This window comes from Meleagris gallopavo, chromosome 24, assembly GCF_905368555.1.
Source record: "Meleagris gallopavo chromosome 24, MGAL_WU_HG_1.1, whole genome shotgun sequence".
Classification (NCBI taxonomy): domain Eukaryota; kingdom Metazoa; phylum Chordata; class Aves; order Galliformes; family Phasianidae; genus Meleagris; species Meleagris gallopavo.
Genome location: NC_139427.1, coordinates 3,515,082 through 3,542,974, shown reverse-complemented (window position 1 = coordinate 3,542,974; position 27,893 = coordinate 3,515,082). Strand labels below are relative to the sequence as shown.

The following is a 27,893-nucleotide window of genomic DNA, read 5'->3' as shown; positions in this document are numbered from 1 at the left end:
GGTTTTTTTTTTGGGGGGGGGGGGGGAGGGGGGCTGATTTGAGGCACCCCGTGTGTGATGCCCCCCCCCTCCAAAAAAAAAAATAATAACAACAACCACCCAGGTTCACCCCCACATCCCAACTCACCGCCTGCAGCCGCCCCACACAGGGCTGGGAGCCCCACGGATGCGGTTGGGGGGCACACGGGGGCCAACCGCCCCCCCCCGGGGTCACCTCCTGGCTGCCGCCCCCCGCTCCGTCCTGCCAAAAATTTAAAGCTTTTCACCCCAAAATAAAAAATAAAATAAAATAAAATAAAAAATCAGAACGGGGTCATTCAGGGGCTGCACAACGACACAACGCAGCCCCCAAATTCTCCCTTTAGGACCCCCCCCCCCCTGGGGTTTTTGGGGTGGGGGTACCTGCGGCCCCCCCGCGTCCCGCAGCACAGCCCGCAGCAGGCGGATGTATTCGGCAGCTGCCCGCAGGGTGTCGGCTTTGCTGGGTTTGCGGTCCTGGGGCATCAAAGGAACCAAAGCCTTCAGGGCTGAGAATCCGCTGTTGAGATTCCTGATCTGTAATGGGGAGAGACCCCAACCCGCATCAGCGTTGCCCCAAATCCCACCCCAAAAGCAGCCCCAAACTCCAAAGCACAGGGGGAACCCCGGTCCCAAATCAGCACTGACCCCAAAGCCCAGGAGCAGCCCAGAACCCAGACGCCAGTGTCAAACCCTGACCCAAAACCCAGTGCATATTCTGACCCCAAACCCGCCCTGACCCCAAACCCCAGGGCAGGCCATGACCTCAAATCAGCATGGACCCCAAACACCTGGGCAAATCCTTACCCCAAAGCAGCTATGATAAAAGCCAAGGGCAAATCCTGACCCCAAATCCCAGAACCCCAACATCTGCACTGACCCCAAAGCACAGGTAAACCCCAATCTCATATCAGTGTTGACCCCAAAGCCCCAGGGCAAGCCCAGAACTCAGACCCCAGAACTCAAGGTGCATCCTGACCCCAAATCAGCCCTGACCCCAGAAGCCAGACCCCAAGAGCAAACCTCGACTCAAACCCCAATGCACACTCTGACCCCAAATCAGCCCTGACCTCACATCAATACTGGCCCCAAACCAGAAATTCCAGCCCAAAAGGCCAAGGATAAACCCTGATCCCAAACCCCAGGGCAAACCCCAACCCCAAAATCAACACTGACCCCAAAGCCCAGGGTGAACCCTGATCCCAAATCAACATTGATCCCAAAATCCCAAAACAGCCCAGAACTCAAATCAATGCTGATCCCAAAAGCCAAAGGCAAACCCTGACCCCAAACCCCAGAACCCCAACCCCAAACTGCAGGGTAAATCCCAACCCCAAACCAGCTCTGATCCCAAAACCCAGGGTAAACCCCAACCTCACATCAGCATTGACCCCAGAACCCTGACCCCAAACCCCCAGGAACCCTGAGGCCCTGATAACTGCGAGCCCTTAAAGCCACAACTGCCAGTGACTCCAACCCCAAATAACTGTAGACCCCAAGAACCTCGAACCCAAAAACCCTGACCCCAAATACCCACAGACCCCAGTAAATGCAGACCCCAAGAACCCTGACCCCATAACAAGCTCTCCAAGCCACAACTCGCAAGAACCACAGACCCCAAGAACCCCAACCCCAAATGGCTGGGAGCCCCCAAACCCATAACTCGCAGTGACTCTAAGCCCCTAAAAGCTGTGGGCCCCAAGAACCATGAGCCCCATTAACTGCAGACCCCCATAACCACGACCCCAAGAACCACGAATCCCCACCAACCCCCATAACTGTGGGCCACCTGACCCCACACTCGCCCCAAATGAGATGGAAAACCCAAACCCCACAACACATCAGCCCAACACCCTCCAACCCCCCCCAAACCCCCCCACCCTATTTGGGGTCCCTATGGGGTCCCTCACCCTCTCCCGTTCTTTGGCATTGGCCACCCGCCGCCGTTCCAGGACCCCCTGGGGGTCCCCCACGGCCCTATAGCCCCCATTGGGGTCGCGGCGCAGGCGGGCGATGGGGGCTGCGTGGGGCAGGGGGCCGTGCTGCTGGCTCAGCACCACACCCAGCACCTCGGGGGGAGGGGTGGGCAGCAGCACCCCCACAGCACCCCGCTGCTCCCCCATAACCGAGCTGTAGGGTCAGAACCAGCAGGCAGGGCAGCTTCTAGAGAAAACCCTAAAAAGAGCCTCCAAAAGCCCCTTAAATTCCCCCGGCCTAATGGGGGTTGCACCTGGTGCCCAGCTGGGGCTAACGAGCAGCGCCCTTTCCCCTAATTAGTGCTCGTTAGGGGCTGCACCACTCTGCTCCATCTGGATCTCAGCCCTAAAACGAGCCCGGGAGGCAGGGTGATCCTGATCCCAAATCAACGCTGATCCCAAACCCCAAGGACAAGCCCGAAACTCAAGGGCAAGCCTTGACCCCAATATCTGTGTCTCCAATAACTGACATCCCCCAATCACCATGACCCCAATAACTGACACCCCAATCACCATGACCCCATTAACCCCCCAAAAGCAATACCCCCCAACAACCATGACCCCAATAACCGATATCCCCAACAACCATGACCCCAATAACTGACACCCCCCAATCACCATGACCCCAATAACTGATACCCCCAATCACCATGACCCCATTAACCCCCCAAAAGCAATACCCCCCAACAACCATGACCCCAATAACCGATAACCCCAACAACCATGACCCCAATAACTGACACCCCCAATAACCATGACCCCAATAACCGATACCCCCAACAACCATGACCCCAATAACTGACACCCCCAATAACCATGACCCCAATAACCGATACCCCCAACAACCATGACCCCAGTAACTGACACCCCCAATAACCATGACCCCAATAACTGACACCCCCAATAACCATGACCCCAATAACCGATACCCCTGAACCCAATAACCAATACCCAGAACCCTGACCTCAAACCCCCGACACCAAACTCCAGGGTGAACTCTGACCCCAAAGCTTTCCTATTTGGGGCTTTAAGCTTTGGGGTTACTGGGGGTATCTGATTTTGGGGTCATGGGATTGGGGATATCGGTTGTTGGAGATATCTGGTTTTGGGATCGTGGTTATGGGGCGCATCCGTTATTGGAGGTCATGATTATTGGGGTATCAGTTATTAGGGGTATCTGGTTTTGGGGTCGTGGGTATTGAGGTCATAGTTACTGGGGTGATCAGTTATTGGGGTTATTGGGGTTATGATAATTAGGAGTATCAGTTATTGGGGGTATCTGGTTTTGGGGGTCATTAGGTTTTTGGGAATTGGGGCTACTAGGTATTGGGGTGCCGGTTTTTGGGGTTATCATTTATTGCAGTTGTGGTTTGGGGGATTGTTGTTGGGGTTATCAGTTATTGGAGGCTGTGGTCATTGGGGTTATTGGGGTTATTGGGGTCAGGGTCACTGGGGGATATCAGTTATTGGGGGTGTCTGTTTTGGGGTCATGGGTATTGGGGTATCAGTTACTGGAGGTCATAGTTATTGGGGTTATTTGGGGTCTCAGTTATTTGGGGTATTTGTTATTGGAGGTATCTGTCTTTGGGGTCATGGTTATTGGGGGAATCAGCAATTGGAGGTCATAGTTATGGGATCATCAGTGGTAGGGCTACTGGTTATTGGGGTCATGGTTACTGAGGGTATCGGTTATTGGGGTTATGGAGTTTGGGGGGTGTTGGTTATTGGGGTTATCAGTTATTGGAGGTCACAGGTATTGGGGTGATCAGGTATTGGTGCTACTGGTTAATGGCGTGGTGGTTATTGGGGTCATGGATATTGGGGTCGTGGTTATTGGGGTCGTGGTTGTTGGGGGTATCAGTTATTGGGGGCATCTGTTTTTGGGGTCATGGGTATTGGGGTTGTCAGTTCTTGCAGTTGTTGTTGGGGTTGTAGTTGTTGGGGTTATCAGTGGTGGGTATTGGGGTCTCTGGTCTTTTGGGTTACCAGGTTTTGGGGCTGTCGGTTGTTGGCGTTATCGGGGTGATCAGTTATTAGGGTTACTGGTTATTGGGGTCGTGGTCATTGGGGATAGCAGTTATTGAGGTTGTCTGTTTTTGGGGTCGTTATTATTGGGGCTATTGGGTATGGAGGGTATCGGTTATTGGGGTTATCAGCTATTGGAGGTCATGGGTATGGGGTTACTGGTTATTGGGGTCATGATTATTGGGGTTATCAGGTATTGGGGTATCGGTGGGGTTATCAGTTACTGCAGTCACGGTTATTGGGGTCGTAGTGGTTGGGATTACAGTTAGTGGGCTCACGGTGGTTGGAGTTTTCAGTTACTGGGTCTATTGATTTTTGGGGTTATTGGGGTTATCGGTTATTGGGGTTATTGGGGTTATCAGTTATTGGGGTTATCAGTTATTGGAGGTTGTAGAGGTTGGGGTTATCAGTTATTGGGGTCATGGTTGTTGGGGTTATTGGAATTATCAGTTATTGGGGTGATGGTTGTTGGGGTTATCAGTTATTGGGGTCATAGTGGTTGGGGTTATTGGAATTATCAGTTATTGGGGTGATGGTTGTTGGGGTTATCAGTTATTGGGGTCATAGTGATTGGGGTTATTGGAATTATCAGTTATTGGGGTGATGATTGTTGGGGTTATCAGTTATTGGGGTCATAGTGGTTGGGGTTATTGGAATTATCAGTTATTGGGGTGATGGTTGTTGGGTTTATTGGTTTATTTTTTTGGGGTGGGGCATCCCAGTTATTGAGGTTTTCAGTTATTGGGGTTCTTTCTAAAGAAGGGGTGTTTGGCCCTTGAGAAAACAGCCAAAAAGTGGTGCTGTCCCCAAAACAGCCCTAAGCTGTTGACCCCAAAGCATCCCCCAAAAGCATCCCCTAAAAGAGGGACCTCGTGGTGAATCGGGCAGCCCAGAAGGGAGGAGTGGGGTTTGGAGGCTCAGCGTCCCTGCTATTATGGGATGCTGAATAGTCCGAGTGGCATTAATAGGGCGAGAGGTTTCGGTAGGTGGCAGTGTGACCCCACAGCCGCTGCTGAACCCTACAGCTGCCGGGAAATGGGGGAAATTCCCTTTAATCCTTAAAAAACAGGGCTGCTATTGGGGTCGTAGCGATTGAGGGTATCGGTTATCGAGGGTATTGCTTTTTGGGGTCGTGGTTTTTGGGATTACAGTGATTGGGATCATGGTTATTGAGGGCATTGTTTTGGGGTGTTATCAGTTGTTGGGGTCGTGGTTATTGGGGTATCAGTTATCAGGGTCACACATATTGGGGTTATTGGTTATTGGGGTCGTGGTGATCGGGGGTATCAGTTATTGGGGTCACGGATATTGGGGTCGTGGTTATTGGGGTCATGGTGATTGGGGGTATTGGTTATTGGGGTCACAGTTGTTGGAGTGATGGTTTTGGGGGGGCTATTGGGGGTTTTGTTATTGGGGTTGTGGTTATTGGGATCATGGCCATTGAGGGTATTGTTTTGGGGGGGTCGTCAGTTATCAGGGTCATGGTTATTGGGGGTATCAGTTATCGAAGTCACAGATATTGGGGGGCTGTAGGTTATTGGGGTCACGGTGATTGGAGTCTTGGTTTTGGGGTGTATCGGCGATTGGGGTCGTGGTTATTGAGGGTTTTGTTTTGGGGTCGTGGTCTCTGGGGCTATTGGTTATTGGGGTCATGGTTATTGGTGATAAGAGTTATTAGAGTCACAGATATTGGGGGGTAGGTTATTGGGGTGGTAGTTATTGGGGTCACAGTCAGTGGAGTCATGGTTTTGGGGGGTCATAGCGATTGGGGTATCCGTTATTGGGGTCCTGGTGATTGGGTGCGTTGTTTTAGGGGGGTTATTGGTTATTGGGGTCATGGTTACTGGGGGGTGGCAGTTAATGGAGTCACAGATTTTGGTTATAGGTTACTGGGGGTACTGGATATTGGGATCTGGAGGCATGGTTTTGGGGTTTTGCGGTTCTTGGGATTACAGTTAATGGGGTCGTAGTTGTTGGTTTGGGGATTCAAAGATATTGCAGTTATTGGGGTCATGGTTATGGGGAATTGGCTTTTGGGGACACGTGCATCCCCACCCCGCCCCGCTGGGCTCTGACGTATCCCATTAATCACGGGACTGGAAAATCATCCGCGCTCTCCGATTTCCCTTTCCAGGAAGGTCGGGGGGAAGGGCAGCTCTGTGGGGCGGCCCCATTCCAGAGCCGCTGACACTCGATGAGCCTGGCGTGTCCCCAAGTGTCACATGAGGCTGTTGGAAGAGCTCCATCCCAATGGGGTCGGCTGGATCCTGTGCGATCCTACAGGCGTCGATCTGAGGGATCCGCCTCCTCCGTCTGCACCCTGAGCTCAGCACCCACCCCACTGAGTGGCATCCCATAAGGTCCTCTGCTTTGGGATGGGGGCAGACCCACCAAAGCATTGTGAGGGGTAATTATGGGCTGCGTGACGAACCAAATCCCATTAGCAAACCCCAAAGTCCCACTATGGTGCAGGGTTTGCTCCTCCACCTTCTGCTGGTGGTGCTGACCCCGTAGGAATCACCCCCAGAGATGCTGTGCTTTGGGGGCCGGCCATATAGATCCTAAACCAGATGGATATCTGCGGGTTTGGCACGCTGGCCCAGCAAGAACCCCTCAGATCTATGGGGTGGGTTCATCCCTCATTCATCCCTCAGATCTACGGGTTCATCCCTCAGATCTATGGGTTCGTCCCTCGTTCCCGTTGGGATGTGGCCCAATGGGGATGTTCACATCCAGGCTTTGGGATGGGGGGAAACCGTGTGTGTGTAATAGGGCAGAAATGAGAACTTTGCCCACTGTGCAGGTGGAGCGTGCTGCCTTCAAAGCCTTCTCTGCCATTAGGGCCATAAAACTCTCTCTGGTGCCATAAATCCTTATCTTGGCGGATATCGCCTGCGGGGAACAGGCAATCCCGGAAACCCAAAGGACATTCAGTCCCCAAACCCCACACCGATGTCTTCCCCCAGTGTCTTCCACGCAGATGTGATGGGAGTGGTGTGGCCAGGCAGCGGGGTGAGATTCCCCTACAGGAGCAATAGGGTTGTTTGGAGTTAGCGGGACCAGGGCTCTGCTCTGGGTCTGGGAGATATTATAGGGCATTTCTGTAGGGTAACATGGCTGGGAGAAAGCCATGCTGCTGTTGGGCTGAGGGTGATGGTGGTGGTGGGATGTATGGGATGGGGACGAGGTGGGATGGGATGGCAGTGGTGATGGGTTGGGATGGGGATGGAAGGGACAGAGAATTGGGAATGGATGGGGGAGGGAATGAGAATGGGTATGGGATAGGGTGGGGACAGGAATGGGGATGGGATGAGAATGGGATGGGGATGAGATCTGGGCTGGGGATGGGATGGAATGGGCACACAGTGAGGGTAGGATGGGGACAGAAATGGGATGGGGATGGGGATGGGGATGGGATGGGATGAGAATTGAAGCAGGGATGGGAATGGGATGGGGATGGGATGGGATGGGATGGGATGGGATGGGATGAGAATTGAAACAGGGATGGGAATGGGATGGGGATGGGATGGGATGGGATGGGATGGGAAGAGAATTGAAACAGGGATGGGAATGGGATGGGGATGGGATGGGATGGGATGGGATGGGATGAGAATTGAAACAGGGATGGGAATGGGATGGGGATGGGATGGGATGGGATGGGATTTGGGATGAGGATAGGATGCAATGGGCATGCAATGAGGATGGGATGGGAATAGGAATGAGAGAGGGATGGAATGGGGATGAGGATAGTGACAGGGATGGGAATGGGAAAGGGATGGGATGGAATGGGATGAGGATGGGATTTGGGATGAGGATAGTGACAGGGGTGGGGACAGAGGGATGAAGGTGGATGGGGGTGAGGATTAGGGCAGGGGGAACGAGTATGGGATGGTATGGGGGCAGGAATGGGGGTGGAGTGGAAGTGGGATAAGGATGGGGATGGGGATGGAGGTAGAGAGAGGGATGGAGATGGGTGAGGATAGAGATGAGGATGGGGACAGGAATGGGGATGGAGGCGGGGGTGAAGATGGAGACGGGATAGGATGGGAATGAGGGCAAGGATGGGAGGGGATGGGACAGGGATGGGGATGAATGGGAATGGGGAGGGAATGGGGTCGGATGGGACCATACAGCACCTGGCAGAGGGAAGGTGCCGCGCTCGGAGCAGACAGCAGGATTGAGAGCCGGCTTTAAGCTCCGCGCCTGAGCCCTGCCTGCGCCAGAAGCCGATTTCTGCCTTTCCCTTCCCTCTGCGTGGCCGGGCTGGGGAACCTCACGGGGTTACGGTGGGGAAGAGATTCCTTCTGGCGCTGCCCTCCCGCCTCGTTAATCCCGTCTGATGGAATTAAGGAACCATCCGCAATAAACCTCTTTGCTCACAGCTCCTCTTCCGGAGCCGCGCGTGGCTGCGGTCACGTAGGGACGGGGTGTGGGGATGGCGGCCGCGTGTCCCCCCCCGGGGCAGGTAGCATCTCAACATTAAAAAGAAAGGAAAGGAGATGGGGGTTGGATTCGTCATCCAACCGCTGGCCGTGAAAAGCAACGTCAGCCCTCTGCAGCACGGCTGCCCGTAGAGCTGCGGCAGCGCTGCCCCAAAGGACCCCGACCCACGTGCAGCGTGGGATCTCTGCTGTCCTGCAGCCCCGTCCCACGGTTCTGGGGATTAGAGCCGTGCCCAGCTACAATCCTGTCTTATCCCTGCCGTGCCTAGCCAATGGTCGCCCGCCAGCTGCCATAAAGCAGCCACGCTGACGGCAAAAGAGCCAAAAAGTGCCACCGAGATGGGGACGATGAGCACCGAGATGGGGACAGTGAGCAACGAGATGGGGGTGAACACCCAGATGGGGACAGTGAGCACCGAGGCTGGGATGATGAGCGCTGAGATGGAGACGACAACCACTGGGAATGGGGCGATGGCCACCAAGCGGGAGTCGGTGACCAAGCAGATGGAGACGATGACCGCTGAAAGGGGGGCGATGGCCACCAAGACTGGGACAGCGACCACTGGGACTGGGATGGGGACAGCGACCACTGAGATTGAGACCATGACCAGCCAGATGGAGATGATGACCACTGAAAGGGGGATGACGGCCACCAAGACTGGAACGATGACCGCCAGGATGGGGTCAGTGACCACTGGGATGGGGACGGTGACCAATGGGACTGAGATGGAGACCATGACCGGCCAGATGGAGACGATGACCACTGAGATGGGGACAACAGCCGAATGGGTGGCAAGTGGGACGGGCAGCGTGCAGGTAAGGGGCCGTGCCCCACATCTGCAGGGACTTCTTCACTTTGGGCTCAGTGTGAGGGACGCTCCCTCCTATTGGAAGTGGTGGGGAAGGGGATTCCAGACACCATGCAACGAACTGATAACACCAAATAATTGGCGGAAGGAGGGACAGCTGCTGCGTGGGGGCAGTTCTGCACAACACTTCATGCCCTTCAAGTGGATTCCGGGAAGGCACGTGGCTGGGGGGGAGGTGGGGAGGCACTGCTGATGGCCAGCAGAGCGCGGGTGCCGATCTTTGGGGCTTTCTGGGAAGGAAGCAGCGTTTCCCGTTATGGTTTGCAGTGACTTTGGGTGGAGATCAGAACGGGGAAGAAGCAGCTGTCGCTCTGTGGGTCTCACATTTCTCCCCCCCGTGTTGCTCCATTGATGGCCATTGCTCTGTGGTGCTGCGTTCCTGCATCCCCAGAGCCATAGGGACCCCCCCAAACCCATAAGGGATCCCCCAGATCCATGGGGCATCTCCAGAGGCATAGAGACCCCCCAAATCTATAGGGACTCTGCTGATTCATAGGCAACTACGGAGCCGTAGGGACCCTCCAAATTATAGGGATTCCCCAAATCCATAGGGCATCTCCAGAGCCATAGGGACCCCGAGAGCCATAAGGGACTCCCCAGATCCATGGGGACCCCCAAACCCATAGGGTATGTGCAGAGCCATAAGGGACTCCCAGAGCCATAGGGACCCCCAAATCCATGCAGACCCCCCAGGTCCATAAGGGATCCCCAGATCCATGGGACCCCCGAATCCATAATGGAAACCTGGATCCATGAAGGACCTCCAGATCCATAAGGCACCCAAATCCTTAAGGCACCCGAAAATCCATAAGGGGACCCCCGGACCCATAGGGACCCCCAGACCCATAGGGGACCTCCAGACCCATAGGGATACACTGTGGGATGCCAGAGGGTTGGAATCCTTCCAGCATTTGGGAACATTCCTGAGGGTTTGGTCCTTCCTCTCCATTTCCCCCCTTTATTTCCCATTTCCCATTTCCCCTCCAATTTTCCACTCCTTATTCCTTCCTTTCTCCCTCCTCCCCCGTTCCCCCCATTTCCCTTTATTCCCATTTCCCTCCCCCCCACCCCCTTCATTCCCCCATCCCCTCCCACTCCCCCCGACCCCATACAAACACCCCACAGCATCCGCACCCCAAAAAGCAGCGAGGACCCCAAGCCCAAAGGACGAACCAACGGGACCACGGGGACACAGAGAGCCCCCAAATCCCACCGCGGCCTCAGGCACCCACTTATGGGGCAGCATTGGGGTGGGAGCGGATGGGTTTTGGGATCTGGGGCTCCCCAGAGCTCCGAGCTGTGCTGTGGGGTGACGGCTGATGGGGTCTGACGGGTGCACACGGCTGGCTGAGCACGCAGTGCTGCACATTGAGGGCCATGTGACGGCACACGGGGCTGTGGGGCGGGCGATGCGGGGTGCTGTGTGCGGACACGTGCCCCCCTACCCCCCCCCCCCTCCTCCCATCCCATCCACCCCATCCCTGTAGACATCCCCTCCCCCCACCCCGTACACCTCCTCCCATCCCAAAGCGCTCACCCCATAGAAGCCCACCTCGTCTGTGCCCACCCCATAGGCACATCTTTGTCCCATGTACATCCCACCCCCACCCCATATACGCCCCCCACCCCATACACCCCCCGCCCCTATGCACACCCACCCCATACATCCCTACCCCATATACACCCCCCGCATCCCATACGCTCCCACCCCATAAACCCCCAGCACCCAATACACCCCCACCCCCAACACACATCCCCTACACACACCCCCACCCCATCCATCTCACAGCCCCCCAGCCCCCTACTCCCACCCCATAGACACCCTCCTGCACACACCCCCATCCCATACACACCCCCCAGTCTCCCACCCTATAAGCACCCCCACCCCATAGATAGTCCCCCTACACAACTTCCATCCCATACATACCCCACCCCACACCCCACACACACCCCCACCCCATACATACCCCCTATACACACACCCCCACCCCACCCATCCCACAGCCCCCTAACCCCATACCCCCACCCCCCATACACACACCCCACCCCATACACACACCCCCCCAGCTCCCCCCCCATATAAACCCCCACCCCATAGATAGCCCCCCTACATACACCCCGATCCCATACACCCCCCCACTCCCTCCCATACACACCCCCCACCCCACACTCCCATCCCATACACACCCCACAACCCCCCATCCCATATACACCCCTAACATATAGATAGCCCCCCTATGCACCCCCCGACCCCATACACACACCCTCTACACCCCCCCCCCACCCCACCCATCCCACACACCTCCACCCCATACACCCCACAACCCTCCACCCCATATACACCCCCATCCCATAGACAGCCCCCTACACCCCCCACCACATACGCACACCCCCACCCCCTACACACACCCCGACCCCCCCCATACACCCCCCCACATACATCCCCACCCCATACACACCCCCATATACACCCCCACCCCATACACACCCCCCACATACACCCCCATCCCATACACACCCCCCATGCACACCACCCCATCCCATACACACCCCCCACTCCCCCACCCCATATACCCCATAGATAGCCCCCTACACACACCCCCACCCCACTCATCCCACCCCACCCACCCACCCCTCACACCTCTGCCCCATACCCCCCCAACCCTCCACCCCATATACACCCCCACCCATAGATAGCCCCCCTACACACACCCCCATCCCATACACACACACACCCAACCCCCCACCACATACACACCCCCATATATATCCCCCAACCCTACACCCCCACCCTATACACACCTCCACCCCACACACACACCCCCTACACACACCCCCACCCCACCCCATACACACCACTCCATCCCATATACACCCCCCACTCCCTCACCCCATATACGCCCCCACCCCATAGACAGGTCCCCTCCACACCCCCCACCCTATACGCACCTCCCATGCGCACACCCTCATCCCATACACACACACACTCCCATCCCATACACACCCCCTCTCCCCCACCCCATATACGCCCACATCCCATAGATAGCCCCCCTACATACACCCCCACCCCATCCCATACACGCCCCCACCCCCCCATCCCGTAGTCTCCCTTCACACACTCCCACCCCATACACACCCCCCCTACTCCCCCACCCCACACATGCCCCCACCCCATAGACAGCTCCCTACAGCCCCCCACCCCATACACACCCCCTACACACACATCCCCACCTCACCCATCCCACACCCCCCAACCCCACACCCCCACCCCATACACACCCCCCATGCACACACCCCCACCCCATACATCCCCCCACTCCCCCACCTCATATGCGGTCCCAACCCATAGACAGCCCCCTACACACACCCCCACCCCACCCCATACACACCCCCCATACACACACCCCCACCCCATAGACAGACAGCCCCCCTACACCCACCCCATACACACCCCCACCCCATACACACCCCCACCCCATACACACCTCCCATGCACACACCCCCACCCCATACATCCCCCCCACTCCCCCACCCCATACGCGGTCCCACCCCATAGACAGCCCCCCTACACACACCCCCACCCCACCCCATACACACCCCCCATACACACCCCCCCACCCCATAGACAGCCCCCCTACACCCACCCCATACACACCCCCACCCCATACACCCCCCCAACTCCCCCACCCCATATACACCCCCACCCCACAGATAGCCCCCATACACCCCCCCATACCCCCCCACTCCCCACGCTCTTACAGCGCCCCCTAGCGGCGCTCCGTCCCTCGGGGGGGTCCCACACCCTCTTTGTTCCTCCAATGGAGGAGCGGGATCGGCGTGGCGTCACGGGGTGGGGGGCGGGGGGGGGGCCGGGGAACTCCTCAATGAGGCTCAGCGCGACGGGCGGGATCGGCGCACCGCACCGCTCCGCACCGCTCCGCACCGCACCGCCGACATGATCGCGTCCCATCTGCTCGCGTACTTCTTCACGGAGCTCAACCATGACCAGGCGCAGAAGGTGGGCGGGGGGAGCGGGGAGTTGGAACTGGGGGGCGAAGCGGGGGGAGGAATGGAGAGGTGAAAAGGGGAGGGGGTGTCGGAAGAGGGGAGGAGTGGAAAGGTGAAAAGAAGGAAGGGGGAAGAGGGAGGAAGGGGGAGAGAAAGGAGGGAAGTGGGGAAAAATGGAAACGTGGGAAGGGGAAAAGTGGGAAGGGGAGAAGAGGGAAGGGGAAAGGGGGAAAGGAAAAAAGTGAAAACAAAGTGGGGGAAGAAAAGGAAAAGGTGAAAAAAGGGAGAGGGGAAAAAAGGGAGAAAAAAGAGAAGGAAAAAGAGGAAGGAGAAAAAATGGAAAAAGGAAAAAAAAAGGGGGAAAAGGGGCAAAAAAAGGAGAAAAAAATAGAAAAAAGAAAATGAAAGTAAAAACGGGGGGAAGGGGCGATAAAAATGAAGATAAAAGAGGAAGAAATGGAAGAAAAAAGGAAGAAAGGCGGAAAAAAGAGCGGCGGCGCCGGCGCTGTCCCCGCGTGGCCGTGGGCGGGCTGAGCGCTGCCGCCGTGCGGGACGTGCCCCGCGTGTCCCTGCGTGGCCCCGCGGGCGGGGGGGGACCGGACCGGGCCGGGGGGGTCCCGCGGGATGGAGGGGGCGAAAGCGGTGGGATTCGGGGAACGGAGCGGCGCCTGGGCTGAGCGCGGCTTCTTTGTTCGGACGGAGCATCGCGTGGTGGATGCGGGGCGGGGGGGATGGGGGTCCTATGGGCTCCTATGGGGTCCTATGGGGGGTGCGGGGGGGGCAAAGATGGGGAGGAGAGCGGAGCGCCACGCTGGCTGAGCTCGGTAGGAAGTGAAGAAAAGGCGCCGGGGGGGGTTGGGGGGGGAAGAAAAAAAAAAGTGCCGAAAGTGCCCGAGGAGCTCCGAATGGGGGGGGTGGCGGGGGGGGCACGTGGAGAGGGTTGTGTAACGCCGGGAGGGGGGGGAGAAGGAGGAGGGGGGGTCCGGAGGCGCTGCCGTTGCGGTGCGGCTCCGTCCGGTTGTGGGGCGGCGGGGTGCCGGGGGGGCGCGGGGCTGGAAGCGGTGTTTTGGGGGGGGGGGGTCGGTGTTTGGGGCTGGGGGGGGTCGGCAGCGCACGGCGGAGCTGCGCTGTAGGGGATCCGATGGGGCGGGAAATGCGGGCTTTGCGGGCTGGTTCCGTTCCGTTTGGTCGCGTTTTCAGACCGGGGGGGGGCAACCCGAAATGCCCTCCCAGCCCCAAAGGTGGAACAGAACCCAAAACCCACAGCCTGCACGAGAAGGGGGGGGTGGAGGCGGCCCCATGTGCCCCTCATTGAGCTCCTGTGGGATTCATCGGGTCCTGGGGGCAGCGGGGAAACAATGGGATGGCAGTGGGGTAACTGGGAGGGCAGTGGGGTAACTGGGAGGGCAGTGGGGTCATAATGGGATGGCAGTGGGGTGGCTGACAGTGGGGTAAGTGACAGTGGGGTGACTCAGTCGAGGTGACAGCGGGGTGGCTGACAGCCAGCAGCGGGGATTTCACGACTCCAGCACAAACACTGGGGCGGTCAGCTTTCCTTCTTCCCCCGTACTTTTCTTCATTCTCCACCCTCCCAGTAGGGGCTGTGTGACTGCGGGGTCCTGGGAACGGCCCCTCCTCATCCCAGCAGTGGGAAAGACAGAACAGACAGACAGACAGACACAGACAGATTTCTCCTTCCATCGCCTTTAGGGATTTGGGGGGCAGATTTAAAGAGCATCCCCTGCGGATGATGAGTGGGGCTGAGGATGGGGGCAGGGATGGGTGGGTAGGGCTGGGGATGGTGAGTGGGGCCAAGGAGGGGTGAATGGGGCTGGAGAATGAGTGGAGCCAAGGAAAGATGGATGGATGGATGGATGGATGGATGGATGGATGGATGGATGGATGGATGGATGGGGCTGAGGAATGGGGAGTGGGGCTGGTAAGGGGTGAATGGGGCTGATAAGGGATGGATGGGTGAGTGGGGCTGAGGAGGGATGGATGGGGCTGAGGAAGGAAGGAAGGAAGGAAGGATGGATGGATGGATGGATGGATGGATGGATGGATGGATGGATGGATGGAGCTGAGGATGGATGGGTGGGTGGGGCTGAGGATGGGTTAGTGGGGCTGAGGAAGGATGGATGGGGCTGAAGAAGGGTGAGAGGGGCTGAGGAAGGGTCAGTGAGGCCAAGCAGGGATGGGTGGATGGCTGGGGCTGAGGATGGATGGATGGGGCCAAGGTAGGGTGAGTGGGGCTGAGAAATGATGAGTGGGGCTGAAGAGGGGTGAATGGGGCCAAGGAAGGATGGATGGGTGAGTGGGGCTGAAGAATGGTGAGTGGGGCTGAAGAATGGTGAGTGGGGCTGAGGATGGGTGAGTGGGGCTGAGGATGGGTGAGTGGAGCTGATGAAGGATGGATGGGGCTGGAGAGGGGTGAGTGGGGCCAAGGAGGAATGAATGGGGCCGAGGAAGGATGAGCGGAGCCAAGGAAGGATTGATGGATGGATGGATGGAGCTGAGGAATGGGGAGTGGGGCTGAGGAAGGGTCAGTGGGGCCAGGCGGGGATTGGTGGATGGATGAGGCTGAGGATGGATGAATGGGGCCGAGAAATGGGTGCAGGGCTGGGGAGGAGGAACCGGCCAAGCAGGAACGCGGTGACTCAGCCTGGCTGGAAGTGACTCCGGGCTGCGTCACGGGGGCTGCGCCGTGGGGTCACAGCGTGCACACGTGGGGTGGTGAGGATGTGGGGCTGCGGGGTCACGGTGGCAGCGTGGCCTTCGTCACCTTCCGGGATGGGAGAATGGGGTCAGCGCTCCCCAAAGCTGCGGGGTTCTGTGGGGTGCAGGGTTGGATAAGAGCTGGGAGGGGGCTTGGGGGGGTTTTCCCACGCTCAGTGCTTTGGGTTCTGTGCAGCTCAGGGTTAAAGCCTGCCCGGCCCGGACGTGGTTTTCATGCATAAGAGCTGTTTGTCTTTCCCCGGTGCCAAAAAGCGAAAGAATCCACGCCAAAAAGCGAAAGAATCCACCCCGAAAGGCGCAGCCTCAGCTTCTTCTGCAACTGTGGGGCCCCGGGGGGGGGCGGAAGGGGGGTTGGAGATGGGAGGGGTGGCAGCGCAGCTCCGGAGATAACACAAAAAAGGGGAAGCAGATCAGCACCCTTCCTATGGGGAGGGGGAGGGGAAAAGGGGGAGGAAGTGGGTGCTGGGTGCTCTGACCCGGCTGAGCCGGGCGGGATGGGCTCTGAGTTTGGAGGAGAAGATGATCCCGGGTTTAAAAGGGCTTTGGGGATTACAGGAAGGTGACCCCGCGCCTCGTGACGCCGCAGGTAGCGCGGGGGGCACGGGGGGATGGAGCCGTACGTGCCTGCAGACAGGTGAGCTGAGCCCCATGGGTGGGGTTTCCCTCTGAGTTGGCCGCTGCCCTTTAATTAGCGGTAAGGGAAGGTCATGGGGCCAGGGCATGGCCTGGCCGTCCGTCTGTCTGCACGCCTCCCGCTGCCCGTCCGTCCCTGCCCCGCTCGGATGGGAGCTGGCAGCCAGCTCAGGGATGAGGCGTTCCGTTTCGAGGAGCTCCGATGCTGTAAATGGGGCGAGCGGCTGCCGGCTGTGATCCCTGCAGGGCCCCGCAGGGATCCTCACCACCAGCATCCCCTGGGGAGCACTGGGTCCCACGGACTGAGGTGTCACTCCCAGCCCCACAGCTGGGAATCCAACCCCGGGACCCAATTTGGGGTGGCAGAGGGTGAGCTGGGCCGTGCCAGTGTGTTTGGGTGCCTGCAGGTGGGGGTTCTGGGCTTTGCTTTGGCCACCTGTGAGACTGGGATTCTGTTAGGCTGCCTGTAGGGCTGGGCTTCCCTTGGGCCACCTGTAGAATTGGATTTCTTTGGGGCCACCCGTAGGGCTGAGCTTCTCTTGGGCCACCTGTGGAGTCGTACTTGTCTTGAGCCACTGTGGGGCTGGACGTCTCTTTGGCCACCCTAGGTTTGGACTTCTCTTGGGCCACCTGCGGGGTTGAGCATCTTTTGGACCACCTGTAGGTTGAACTTCATTTCGGCCACATATAGGGCTGGGCTTCTCTTGGGCCACCTTCGATTTGGGCTTCTCTTGGGCCACCTGGGGCTGAGCTTCTCTTAGACCACCTGTAGAGTCAGACTTCTCTTGGGCCACTGTGGGGCTGGACGTCTCTTTGGCCACCTTAGGGTTGGATTTCCCTTGGGCCACCTGCAGGGTTGAGCACCTGTTGGACCACCTGTAGGGTTCAACTTCGTTTGGACCACCTTAGGGTTGAGTTGCAAAGCGGCTCCAGGTGTGGGATGCAGTTCTCCATGCACATCCCCCTTGTGCTCCGGTGTGTGTGATCTGCTCCCACCCTCCAGCTGCGGCGTTGTCCCCACGTCCCCCAGCCCCACTGCTCACCTGCTGCCCCTCTGTGCCCCACAGGTGGACAAGTACCTGTACCACATGCGGCTCTCCGAGGACACACTGCAGGAGGTGTCCGAACGCTTCCGCAAGGAGATGGAGAAGGGGCTGGGTGCTGACACCAACCCCACCGCCTCCGTCAAGATGCTGCCCTCCTTCGTCAGGTCCACCCCGGACGGGACAGGTACGGCGCCATGGGGAGAGCTCGTGCCCCTCTGCAACCAGGGTGGGGGTCTCCCGCAGACCGAGGGGCTCCTGGTGGGCCGCGGGGTGCGAGCAGCCCTCCTGTGCCTCGTGCTGGCAGGATGAGGTGGTCACGGGTCAGCTCATCGCTTCTCATTAGTGCTGAATGGGAGGGGGACCACGTGAGGAGGCAGCTGACAATGCCGCCTTTCTGCTCCCTTCCCGCACGCCTCTCGTCCTCCCCAAGGGACCGACCCCTCTTGGCTGGGGGGGCACGGCTCCGCTTTGGGCTCCCATCAGTGCATCCGACGCCGAACGATTTCCTCATGCGGTCGTTGGCTGGAGATGCTCCCGGAACCCTTCCGTGGGGTCCTCGTAAAACCCGACGGGGGAAAAGTGAAGAATGCTGGGAGCTGCTGGGAAATCAGGGAGTTGTGGAACTGTAGAATGGATGGGTTGGAAGGGTCCTAAAAGGTCACAGAGCCGTGGGATGATTGGGTTGAAAGGGTCTTTGAAGAGCTTAGAGGCCATGGAATGGATGAGTTGGAAGGGTCCTTAAAGATCACAGAGCCATTGAGTGGTTGGGTTGGAAGGGTCCTTTAAAGAGCATAGAGCCACTGAATGGATGAGTTCAAAGGGACTTCAAAGGTCACAGACCCATGGGATGGTTTGGATCAGAAGGGTCCTTAAAGGTCACAAACCATTGGGTGGTTGGGTTGGAAGGGTCCTTAAAGATCATGTAGGTCCAGCCCTGCCATGGTAAACTCATCCACCCCCAACCCACGGTGTTCCTGCCCCACTCACACCTGTGTGTCCGGCCGCACCCTCTGCATGATGGACACTTGGCCCAGCATGGGCCTTCCTTCCCAGCAGCTGCTGAGCCATAATTTGGGACTCACCCAAGAGCAACCCCAACACAGAGATCCCAAAGCATTGCTCCCAGGCTGCCTTTCGTCCCAGCCAGGACGGGGTGTTCTGCAGGGATTATGCTGGATGAGAGGGCTTACATCGCCAGCGGGTCACACCGAGTTGTAGGGGGAGGGCATGAGATGTAGGGGGAGAGCATGAGATGTAGGGCAAGGACACGAGATGTAGGGTGTGGGCATGAGATGTCGGATGAGGGCACGGCATGCTCTGCGCCAGAGGAGCGAGCTCTGCTGTCTGTGCGCCTCGGCACTGCTTTCCCCGCAGCTCTGCGGATAGGAAACGCAGTGCTTATCTTCGGGCCCTTTGCAGATTGCAAACAGCCCCGGCGGTGAGCGTGCTGTTAGCTGTGCTGTTTGCTTTCCTGTTTGCTTGTGTCTTATCGCGGCGCGAGGCAGCGCCCAGAGCCCAAACCTCCGGGGGTGTGGGGTGGAAACCGGAGCTCTGCAGCTCCGACCTGGGCACGGCGCAGCCAGCCCTCTGCTCATTCCTTGGCTGCTGGGAAAGATCTGCTTTCCTGGATCTGTGCCCTGGGCGCCGTCTGTGTCCCCATGTCCCTGCACACACCGATGTCAGCAAGGCTCCGTGATGTCACCATCCATGTCTCCGTGCAAACCGAGACACGAAGGCTCCACCAAGTCACCATCCGCGTCCCCATGCAAACCGAAAACACCAGCGTCCTGAAGGCTCCATGAAACCACCACTGCAGTGTCCGTGTCCCTGTCTCCATGCACACCAATGTCATGAAGGCTCCATGAGGTCAAGGTCCACGTCCCTGTGCACACCAATATCACAAAGGCTCCACGAAGCCACCGTCTGTGTCCCCATGTCCCCACGCACTCTGATGTCGCGAAGGTTCCATGAAGCCACCATCCCTGACCCCGTGCACAGTGACATCACGAAGGCTCCATGAAGCCACCTTCTGTGTCTCCATATCTGCGCCCACCAACGTCATGAAGGCTCCATGATGTCACCGTCCATGTCCCCGTGTCCTGCAAACCCTGACGTCACGAAGGCTCCATGGAGCCACCAGTCATCTCCCCACATCCCTGCACACACTGATGTCACGAAGTCTCCATGAAGTCACCACGTCTCCATGCACACACCGACATCTTGAAGGCTCCGTGAAGCCACCACCGCAGTGTCCATGTCCCTGTGTCTCCACACACATCGATGTCACGAAGGCTCCGTGAAGCCACCATCTGTCCCCATGTCCCCATCTGTGTCCCCATGTCCCCACGCACTCCGATGTCGCAAAGGTTCCGTGAAGCCACCATCCATGTCCCCGTGTACAGTGACATCATGAAGGCTCCATGAAGCCACCATCTGTGTCCCCACATCTCTGTGCACACCAGTGGCATGAAGGCTCTGTGAAGTCACCATCCATGTCCCCGTGTCCCTGCGAACCTTGATGTCATGAAGGCTCCATGAAGCTACCAGTCATCTTCCCACATCCCTGCACACGACAGTGTCGTGAAGACTCCATGAAGTCACCATCCATGTCCTCATGTCCCCACACACACTGATGTCACGAATGCTCCACGAAATCACCATCCACGTCCCTGTGCACAGTGACATCACGAAGACTCCATGATGTCACCATCCATGTCCCCTTGTCCCCGCACACTGATGTCACGAATGCTCCACGAAGTCACCGCGTGTCCCTGTGCACAATGACATCACGAAGGCTCCATGAAGTCACCATCCATGTCCCCATGTCCCCATGCTCGCCAATGTCATGGAGGCCCCATGATGTCACCATCCGTGTCACCTTGTCCCCACACACGCTGATGTCGCGAATGCTCCGTGAAGTCACCACGTGTCCCCATGCACACCCCATCCAATCCCCCCTTCAGACACCGGAGTGCCAACGAACGCTGCTTTCTGTCCCCACCTTCTGCCTTGGTGGCCGTGTGCCATCCCCCAGCTCTCGCTCTGTCCCAACCCTACTGAAATGCACCCAGAGGAACGGGGCCGGCATGCAGCCATGTGCCGGCAGCGCTGGGGGTTGCTGGGCTGTGTTCCCAGAGCAGCACTCGGATTTCCTCCGAAAGCGTCTCCTCCGCTGCGCGACGCTTTGGAAGGGCAGAGCGTGGGGAAGGGGTGGGGGAGCTCTGGAGCTCTCTTGGGGTTCTTGCGTCAGCGTACGGGAATGGGTCTGGTGCTGTGACTTACAGGACCTGCAGCGCTGGGGGATCACTCGTGGTTTTTGGGGTAAACCCTGTGCAGTTTTGGGGTTCAGCCCCGTGGTTTTGGGGTAACCCTGTAGAGTTTGAGGCTAACCCCCATAGTTTTGGGGTGTGATTCCATGGTTTTGGGGCTAACCCCTGTGGAGTCTCGGGGTTCACTGCAGTTGAGTTTTGGGGTTAACCCCTGTACAGTTCTGAGGTTCACCCCTGTGGAATTGTGGGGTTAATCCCTGTGGGTTTGGGGCTAACCTTTGTGGACTTTTGGGCCAGCCCCTGTGGTTTTGGGGTTCTGTCCTGTGATTTTGGGGTTAGCCCCTGTGGTTTTGGAGTTCATCTCTCTGGATTTCTGGGATTCAGTCCTGTGGTTTTAGGGCTAACTCCTGTAGAATTTGGGCATTCAGCCCTATGGTTTTGGGGCTCATCCCTGTACAGTTCTGGAGCTAACTGTTGTAGAGTTTTGGGATTCACCCCTGTCGAGTTTTGGGATTAATCCCTGTTGTTTTGGGGCTGACTGCTGTAGAGTTTTGGGGCTAACTCCTGTGCTTTTGGGGGTCACCCCTGTAGAGCTTTGGAGTTCATCCCTGTGGAGTTTTGGGGTTTACTCCCGTACAGTTTCTGGGTTAATCTCTGTGGTTTTGGGGCTCACTCCTGTGGTTTGAGTTTGGTGTTCACCCTGGCTTTCTCTTCCCCAGAGGACGGAGACTTCTTGGCACTGGACCTCGGTGGCACCAACTTCCGCGTGCTGCGGGTGAAGGTGTCCGACAACGGCCTGCAGAAGGTGCAGATGGAGAGCCAGATCTATGAGATCCATGAGGACCTCATGCGAGGCAGCGGGATGCAGGTGGGCCTCCCCCCTTCCCCATTGTCCCCCCAAAAGGAACATCCACCCACAGCGGGGCAGTAGTCAAGACAATGCCAGGAAATCCTTCAAGATGCCAAGGTGTCCTTTGAGATGCTGAGATGTTCTTTGAGATGCCAAGATGTCTTTCAAGATGCCAAGATGTCAAGATGCTCATCCTCAACCGTTGCCTTTCAGCTCTTTGACCACATTGCTGAGTGCTTGGCCAACTTCATGGAGAAGCTGAAAATCAAGGAGAAGAAGCTGCCCCTTGGTTTCACCTTCTCCTTCCCATGTCACCAGACCAAGCTGGATGAGGTGGGTGAGGGACGTGGGGGGCCGAGGAGTGATGTTCTGTGCAGGATTGGGTGACTGTGCCCTGGTGGGGTCACACCTGGAGCACTGGGGGCAGTTGGAGCACCGGAATGGAAGGACCTGAAAGCATCTAACAGTACCCAAAGGAGGGCCAGGAGGATGGGGAAGGGGGGAGAGAGCAATGTGTGTGGGGAGAAGAGGAGGTCCCTTGGGTTCAGCGCAGAGAAGAGACTGAGGGAAGGCCTCATGGTGGCCCTACAGTCACCTCTTGGCCCTACAGCCCTCATGGCTTTACAGCCTCTCATAGCCCTACAGCCCCATGTGGTCCTACAGCCATATATGACCCTATAGCTCCTCATGGCCCTACAGCCCCTCATAACCCTACAGCCCCTCATAACCCTACAGCCCCTCGTAACCCTACAGCTCCTCATAACCCTACAGCCCCTTGTAACCCTACAGCCCTTCATAACCCTACAGCCCCTCGTAACCCTACAGCCCCTCATAACCCTACAGCCCCTCATAACCCTGCAGCCCAACATGGCCCTACAGATCCTCATGGCCTTACATCTTGTGGCCCTAAAGCCCCACATGGCCCTACAGCCATGTGAATGACCCTTTGTGGCCAGCTCGATGATCCCTGTGGGTCCCATGGGACACAGAGCTCTCTGTGCCTCTCTCATTCTGCTCTCGGCGAGCAGCTGCTGGTGCTGGATGAAGGCATGGGGCAGCAGCTGCCCGCAGCCTGGCAGCCCCGGGGACGTGCCGAGCACCACATCGGCACCGGCGACCTCACTGTGCACATCCCACACCGCCACCTCCTGCTTCCCAGGGCTCACCCCGTGTGGGGTTGGGTGGCGGGCAGCTCCACGGCACGGCAGTGGCTCGGCACATCTGCAGCTCCATTCTGGGGCTGCGGGAAGTCGTGTTCCTATTACTGTGGTGGGGGGTGAGACCCCGTCCCACTGGTGCCCTCCGCATGCATCAGAGCCGGTTTTGCTGCAGGGCTCCATGAAGCCAAGAACAGAGGTCACGTCCCTCTGCCGGCGGCAGGGAGCCGATGACTCACGTGCCTGTGGCCATAAACTGGGACGTGGGAACCGCTGCAGATGCCGATGGCAGTGATAAGAGGGAGGGGCTGTGCCTGCAGAGCCGTGTCCGTCCCTGTGCTGGAGGAGGCTGGGCGGCTCTGACCTTGAGCTGTGGGTTGGGTGGTTCTGACCTTGAGCTGTGGGTTGGGTTGTACTGACCTTGAGACGTGGGTTGGTGGGTCTGACTTTGAGCTGTGAGTTGGTGGCTCTGACTTCGAGTTGTGGGTTGGCTCTAATTTTGAGTTGCGGGTTGTTGGCTCTGACTTTGAGACACGGATTGGGTAATTCTGACCTTGAGTTGTGGGCTGGTGGCTCTGACTTCGAGTTGTGGGTTGGTAGGTCTGACTTTGAGGCATGGATGGGGTAGTTCTGTTCTTGAGTTGTGGGTTGGTGGCTCTGACCTTGAGTTGAGGGTTGGTAGGTCTGACTTTGAGGCATGGATGGGGTAGTTCTGTTCTTGAGTTGTGGGTTGGTGGCTCTGACTTCGAGTTGTGGGTTGGTAGGTCTGACTTTGAGGCATGGATGGGGTAGTTCTGTTCTTGAGTTGTGGGTTGGTGGCTCTGACCTTGAGTTGAGGGTTGGTAGGTCTGACTTTGAGGCATGGATGGGGTAGTTCTGTTCTTGAGTTGTGAGTTGGTGGCTCTGACCTTGAGTTGTGGTTTTGTGGTTCTGACCTTAAGTTGTGTGTTGGTGGCTCTGACTTCGAGTTGTGGGTTGATGGTTCTGACCTTGAGGCGCAGTTTTGGATACGTGGTGGCGTGGGGTCCAGCTGAGCATCCCCTTCTATCTCTTCCCCCAACACAGAGCATCCTTGTCAACTGGACAAAGGGATTCAAGTGCAGCAGCGTAGAGGGGAAGGACGTGGTGTCCCTGCTGCGCGAGGCCATCAAGAGACGAGGGGTAAGGCGTCCCACCTCCCAAAATCCCAGGATGGGACACACGGGACGCAATGCGCGTCGTCACCGTGCAAGCGGAGACGCTGCGCTGCTCTTTGGTGGCACTCAGTGCCCCCTCCACCATTTTAGGACTTCGACATTGACATCGTGGCGGTGGTAAATGACACTGTTGGCACCATGATGTCCTGTGGCTATGATGACCAAAACTGTGAAGTCGGACTCATCGTGGGTGAGCGGGGCTGAGCGCAGGGATTTTGGTGGATTGCGTGGTGTTAATTGGGGAGGACGGGGGAGAGCCGGCATCCGATGCGAGTGGGTCTCCGTGCTCGGCGCAGGGACGGGCACCAACGCCTGCTACATGGAGGAGATGAGGCACATCGACCTGGTGGAGGGGGACGAGGGCCGGATGTGCATCAACATGGAGTGGGGCGCCTTCGGGGACGACGGCGTGCTCAATGACATCAGGACCGAGTTCGACCATGAGATAGACATGGGCTCACTCAACCCTGGCAAGCAGCTGTAAGCAGATTCCTGGCTCTGCTCTGCTCCACGTTGGCCATCCTCCCATTGTGTGGGACCGGTGGGGTTGTCCCAGTTAACTGGGTCACAGTGTCCTCCGTCCCGCCAATGGGGACCGCGTGGGATTTGGGCTGGCACGTCCACCCAACGCCCGCTTCCCTCGCCAGCGCTCCGCTTGGGGCTGTCAATCCACGTTTCCCCTGCCAACAAATCCATCAGTAGCAGAAAGGGAACACCACCACCTAATGTCCACAGCCCGGTCCTATGGAATTCCCATTCGGCAGACGGGCGGCGCGGCCGGGAGAGCGGTTGGGGTTAATGATGGGGGTCCAACTGTGCACCTCTTGTGTTTGTGAGGTTCGAGAAGATGATCAGTGGGATGTACATGGGCGAGCTGGTGCGCCTCATCCTGGTGAAGATGGCCAAGGAGGGGCTCCTCTTCCAAGGGAAGCTCTCTTCGGATCTGCGCACCACTGGGCACTTTGAGACCAGATTTGTCTCTGCTATTGAGAAGTGAGCAGGGGCTGGGTGTCTTTGCGGGGTCCCAACCCACCACCCACTAGCTGGGGGAAATGCTGGGCTCGCAGCAGATTTCCAGGCATAGATGTCTTCTGTTCTTCGGTGTGCAGGGAGAAAGAGGGGCTGCAGAAAGCCCACGAGATCCTCACCAAACTGGGCCTGGAGCCGTCCCATGAGGACTGCCTGGCCACCCACCGCATCTGCCAGATCGTTTCCACCCGCTCGGCCAACCTCTGCGGGGCCACGCTGGCCGCCGTGCTGCGCCGCATCAAGGAGAACAAGGGGGTGGACCGGCTGCGCTCCACCGTCGGTGTGGACGGCTCTGTGTACAAGAAGCACCCTCAGTAAGTCCTCGAGGCAACGGGGAGCTGGAGGAGGTCTGGCCTCAGGGTGGGGGCCCATGGGCACCTCTATTGGATCCCACTTGTTGGCCATCTCGGAGGAAGTCTGGCCTCATGATGGTGTCCTACCGGCATCTCTGTTGGATCCCATCATTGGATCCCACCTCCCTTGGACCCCATTTGTTGGTCGTCACAGAGGAGGTGACCTCATGGTGGGTCCCATGGGCACCTCCATTGGATCCCAAAGCCCATGTGGGCCATCTCAGAGTCTGACACGACCTGTGAAGGCACACTCAAGCCTTCTTCTTCCTCCTCCTCCTCTTCCACAGCTTTGCCCGACGCCTCCATAAGACAGTGAGGAAGCTGCTGCCTGACTGCGAGATCCGATTTGTGAGGTCGGAAGATGGCAGCGGCAAAGGGGCGGCCATGGTGACGGCGGTGGCCTACCGGCTGGCCGCCCAGCACAAGGCCCGGCAGAAGATCCTGGAGGCACTGAAGCTGAGCCACGAGCAGCTCCTGGAGGTGAAGCGGAGGATGAGGGTTGAGATGGAGAAGGGGCTGGGCAAGGAGACGCACGCGGAGGCCACAGTGAAGATGCTGCCCACATACGTGTGCTCAACTCCAGATGGGACAGGTGAGGGCACCTTCATGTCCTGCGTATAGCAAAGAGCTCCCAGTGTCTGTGCCATGCAGGGACCGTTGTTCCCCTCAATGATGAGCAGCCCCGCAATTCCAAAGCTCTGGAATGACGATGCTGAGCCCCCAGAACATCCCACGCCCAACACAGCGCCCTTGGCTGGGAAATGTCACCTCCACGTTCTCAGCCATGATTTCTCGGTGCTTATGGTGCTCCTCACTGAGCTCTCTCTCCTCACAACCCTCTCCTGGCTTTTAGAAAAAGGAGATTTCCTCGCTCTGGATCTGGGGGGGACGAACTTCCGCGTGCTGCTGGTGCGGGTGCGGAATGGAATGCGGCGCGGCGTGGAGATGCACAACAAGATCTACTCCATCCCGCTGGAGGTGATGCAGGGGACAGGAGAGGAGGTGAGTCCACCCACCGTCCCATCCCACACACCCAGCAAGGGCAGATGAGCGTCAGCCCCACTTCCCCACCAGGGAAATGGCACAGGTTGTGCTCTGAGCATCGCTGATGGCTTTGGGGCGTTGCTGGGATTGGGGCCAGGGGGGCTCTGGGGCACCCCACAGACGGAGGACCGCATCCCACGGGTGGGAGTGCTGCCCGCTGGGATGTGGGGGAGCCTGCAGTGCCTGGCACACGCGGTGACTGTGCCCTCCTGCCCTGACTCTGCACATACAGCTCTTCGACCACATTGTCCACTGCATCTCCGACTTCCTGGAGTACATGGGGATGAAGGGAGTGTCGCTCCCGCTGGGCTTCACCTTCTCCTTCCCATGCAAGCAGACCAACTTGGACGAGGTGAGCCCGGCACTGGCAGGATCCTGAGTGTGTCCCTGAGATTTGGGGTCTGTGGGGCACTTCTGTCCCAACCCGCTCACCTCAACCCTCTTTTCTCCTCCCAGGGGATTCTCCTCAAGTGGACAAAGGGTTTCAAAGCCACGGGCTGCGAAGGGGAGGACGTGGTGAGCCTGCTGAAGGAGGCGATCCACCGCAGAGAGGTGAGCGGGGCAGCTCTGCAGCGGCATTAATTGGGCTGGGAATGAATGGGCTGAGCGTTGGGATGTCAACCACCTCCCTTAGTCATCACATAGAGGGTGGATTTCCAGAGCCTGGAGCTAAGAGCCGAGCAGTGCTGCCCTCCGCCCATCCCACCCCCTTGGGCTGCCCCATCATCTCCGTGCAGGAAACCACCCAACCCAACCCAACCCAACCCAACCCAACCCTTCCCTTCCAGGAGTTCGACCTGGACGTGGTGGCGGTGGTGAACGACACGGTGGGCACCATGATGACCTGTGGCTACGAAGACCCCTACTGCGAAGTCGGGCTGATAGTTGGTGAGCGCCGCACCTTTCCCTGCCCCACGCAGGGATGCCCTCCCCCTGAGCCCCACTGAGACCCTCACCCCACAGGTACGGGCAGCAACGCCTGCTACATGGAGGAGATGCGGAACGTGGAGCTGGTGGAGGGCGACGAGGGCCGCATGTGTGTCAACATGGAGTGGGGCGCGTTTGGGGACAACGGCTGCTTGGATGACATCCAGACCGAGTTTGATTTGGCTGTGGATGAGCTGTCCCTCAACCCCGGGAAGCAGAGGTGTGTGGTGGTAACGCTGGGGCTGAGAGGAGCGGTCCTTCCCCTGCACGACCCCGATGGTGCTGGACCATAAAGACGGTGCTGGGTGCCATGGG

The 27,893-nt window shown here is 58.1% G+C and overlaps 2 protein-coding genes across 4 annotated transcripts in view; one reads left to right on the top strand and one right to left on the bottom strand.

Moving 5' to 3' along the window:
• Window positions 1-25: 25 nt before the first annotated feature.
• FIGLA (folliculogenesis specific bHLH transcription factor) lies at window positions 26-10,349 on the bottom strand. 3 transcript variants are annotated; one of them, XM_085242994.1, is made up of 2 exons: window positions 1,929-2,466; window positions 26-555 (listed from the first exon to the last, which is right to left on the bottom strand). In XM_085242994.1, exons 1-2 carry the CDS (start codon window positions 2,139-2,141, stop codon window positions 253-255), a joined length of 516 nt encoding a protein of 171 aa, XP_085099120.1. In that variant the 5' UTR covers window positions 2,142-2,466; the 3' UTR covers window positions 26-252. The 3 variants fall into 3 exon arrangements, 1 of the variants encoding a protein (XP_085099120.1); XR_014888002.1 differs by lacking the exon at window positions 1,929-2,466 and adding an exon at window positions 8,156-10,349 and having other exon boundaries at window positions 409-555; XR_014888003.1 differs by lacking the exons at window positions 26-555; window positions 1,929-2,466 and adding exons at window positions 2,959-7,042; window positions 8,156-10,349.
• Window positions 10,350-13,189: 2,840 nt separating this feature from the next.
• Window positions 13,190-27,893, top strand: part of HK2 (hexokinase 2) — a 16,843-nt gene continuing 2,139 nt past the window's right edge. The window contains exons 1-15 of the mRNA XM_085242952.1: window positions 13,190-13,348; window positions 17,775-17,937; window positions 21,742-21,890; window positions 22,086-22,205; window positions 24,095-24,190; window positions 24,316-24,415; window positions 24,522-24,705; window positions 25,063-25,218; window positions 25,335-25,568; window positions 25,895-26,199; window positions 26,461-26,609; window positions 26,884-27,003; window positions 27,108-27,203; window positions 27,440-27,539; window positions 27,615-27,798. Of these exons, the coding sequence (XP_085099078.1) occupies window positions 13,286-13,348; window positions 17,775-17,937; window positions 21,742-21,890; window positions 22,086-22,205; window positions 24,095-24,190; window positions 24,316-24,415; window positions 24,522-24,705; window positions 25,063-25,218; window positions 25,335-25,568; window positions 25,895-26,199; window positions 26,461-26,609; window positions 26,884-27,003; window positions 27,108-27,203; window positions 27,440-27,539; window positions 27,615-27,798 (2,219 nt within the window). The 5' untranslated portion in view covers window positions 13,190-13,285. The remainder of the gene's footprint in view (window positions 13,349-17,774; window positions 17,938-21,741; window positions 21,891-22,085; window positions 22,206-24,094; window positions 24,191-24,315; window positions 24,416-24,521; window positions 24,706-25,062; window positions 25,219-25,334; window positions 25,569-25,894; window positions 26,200-26,460; window positions 26,610-26,883; window positions 27,004-27,107; window positions 27,204-27,439; window positions 27,540-27,614; window positions 27,799-27,893) is intronic.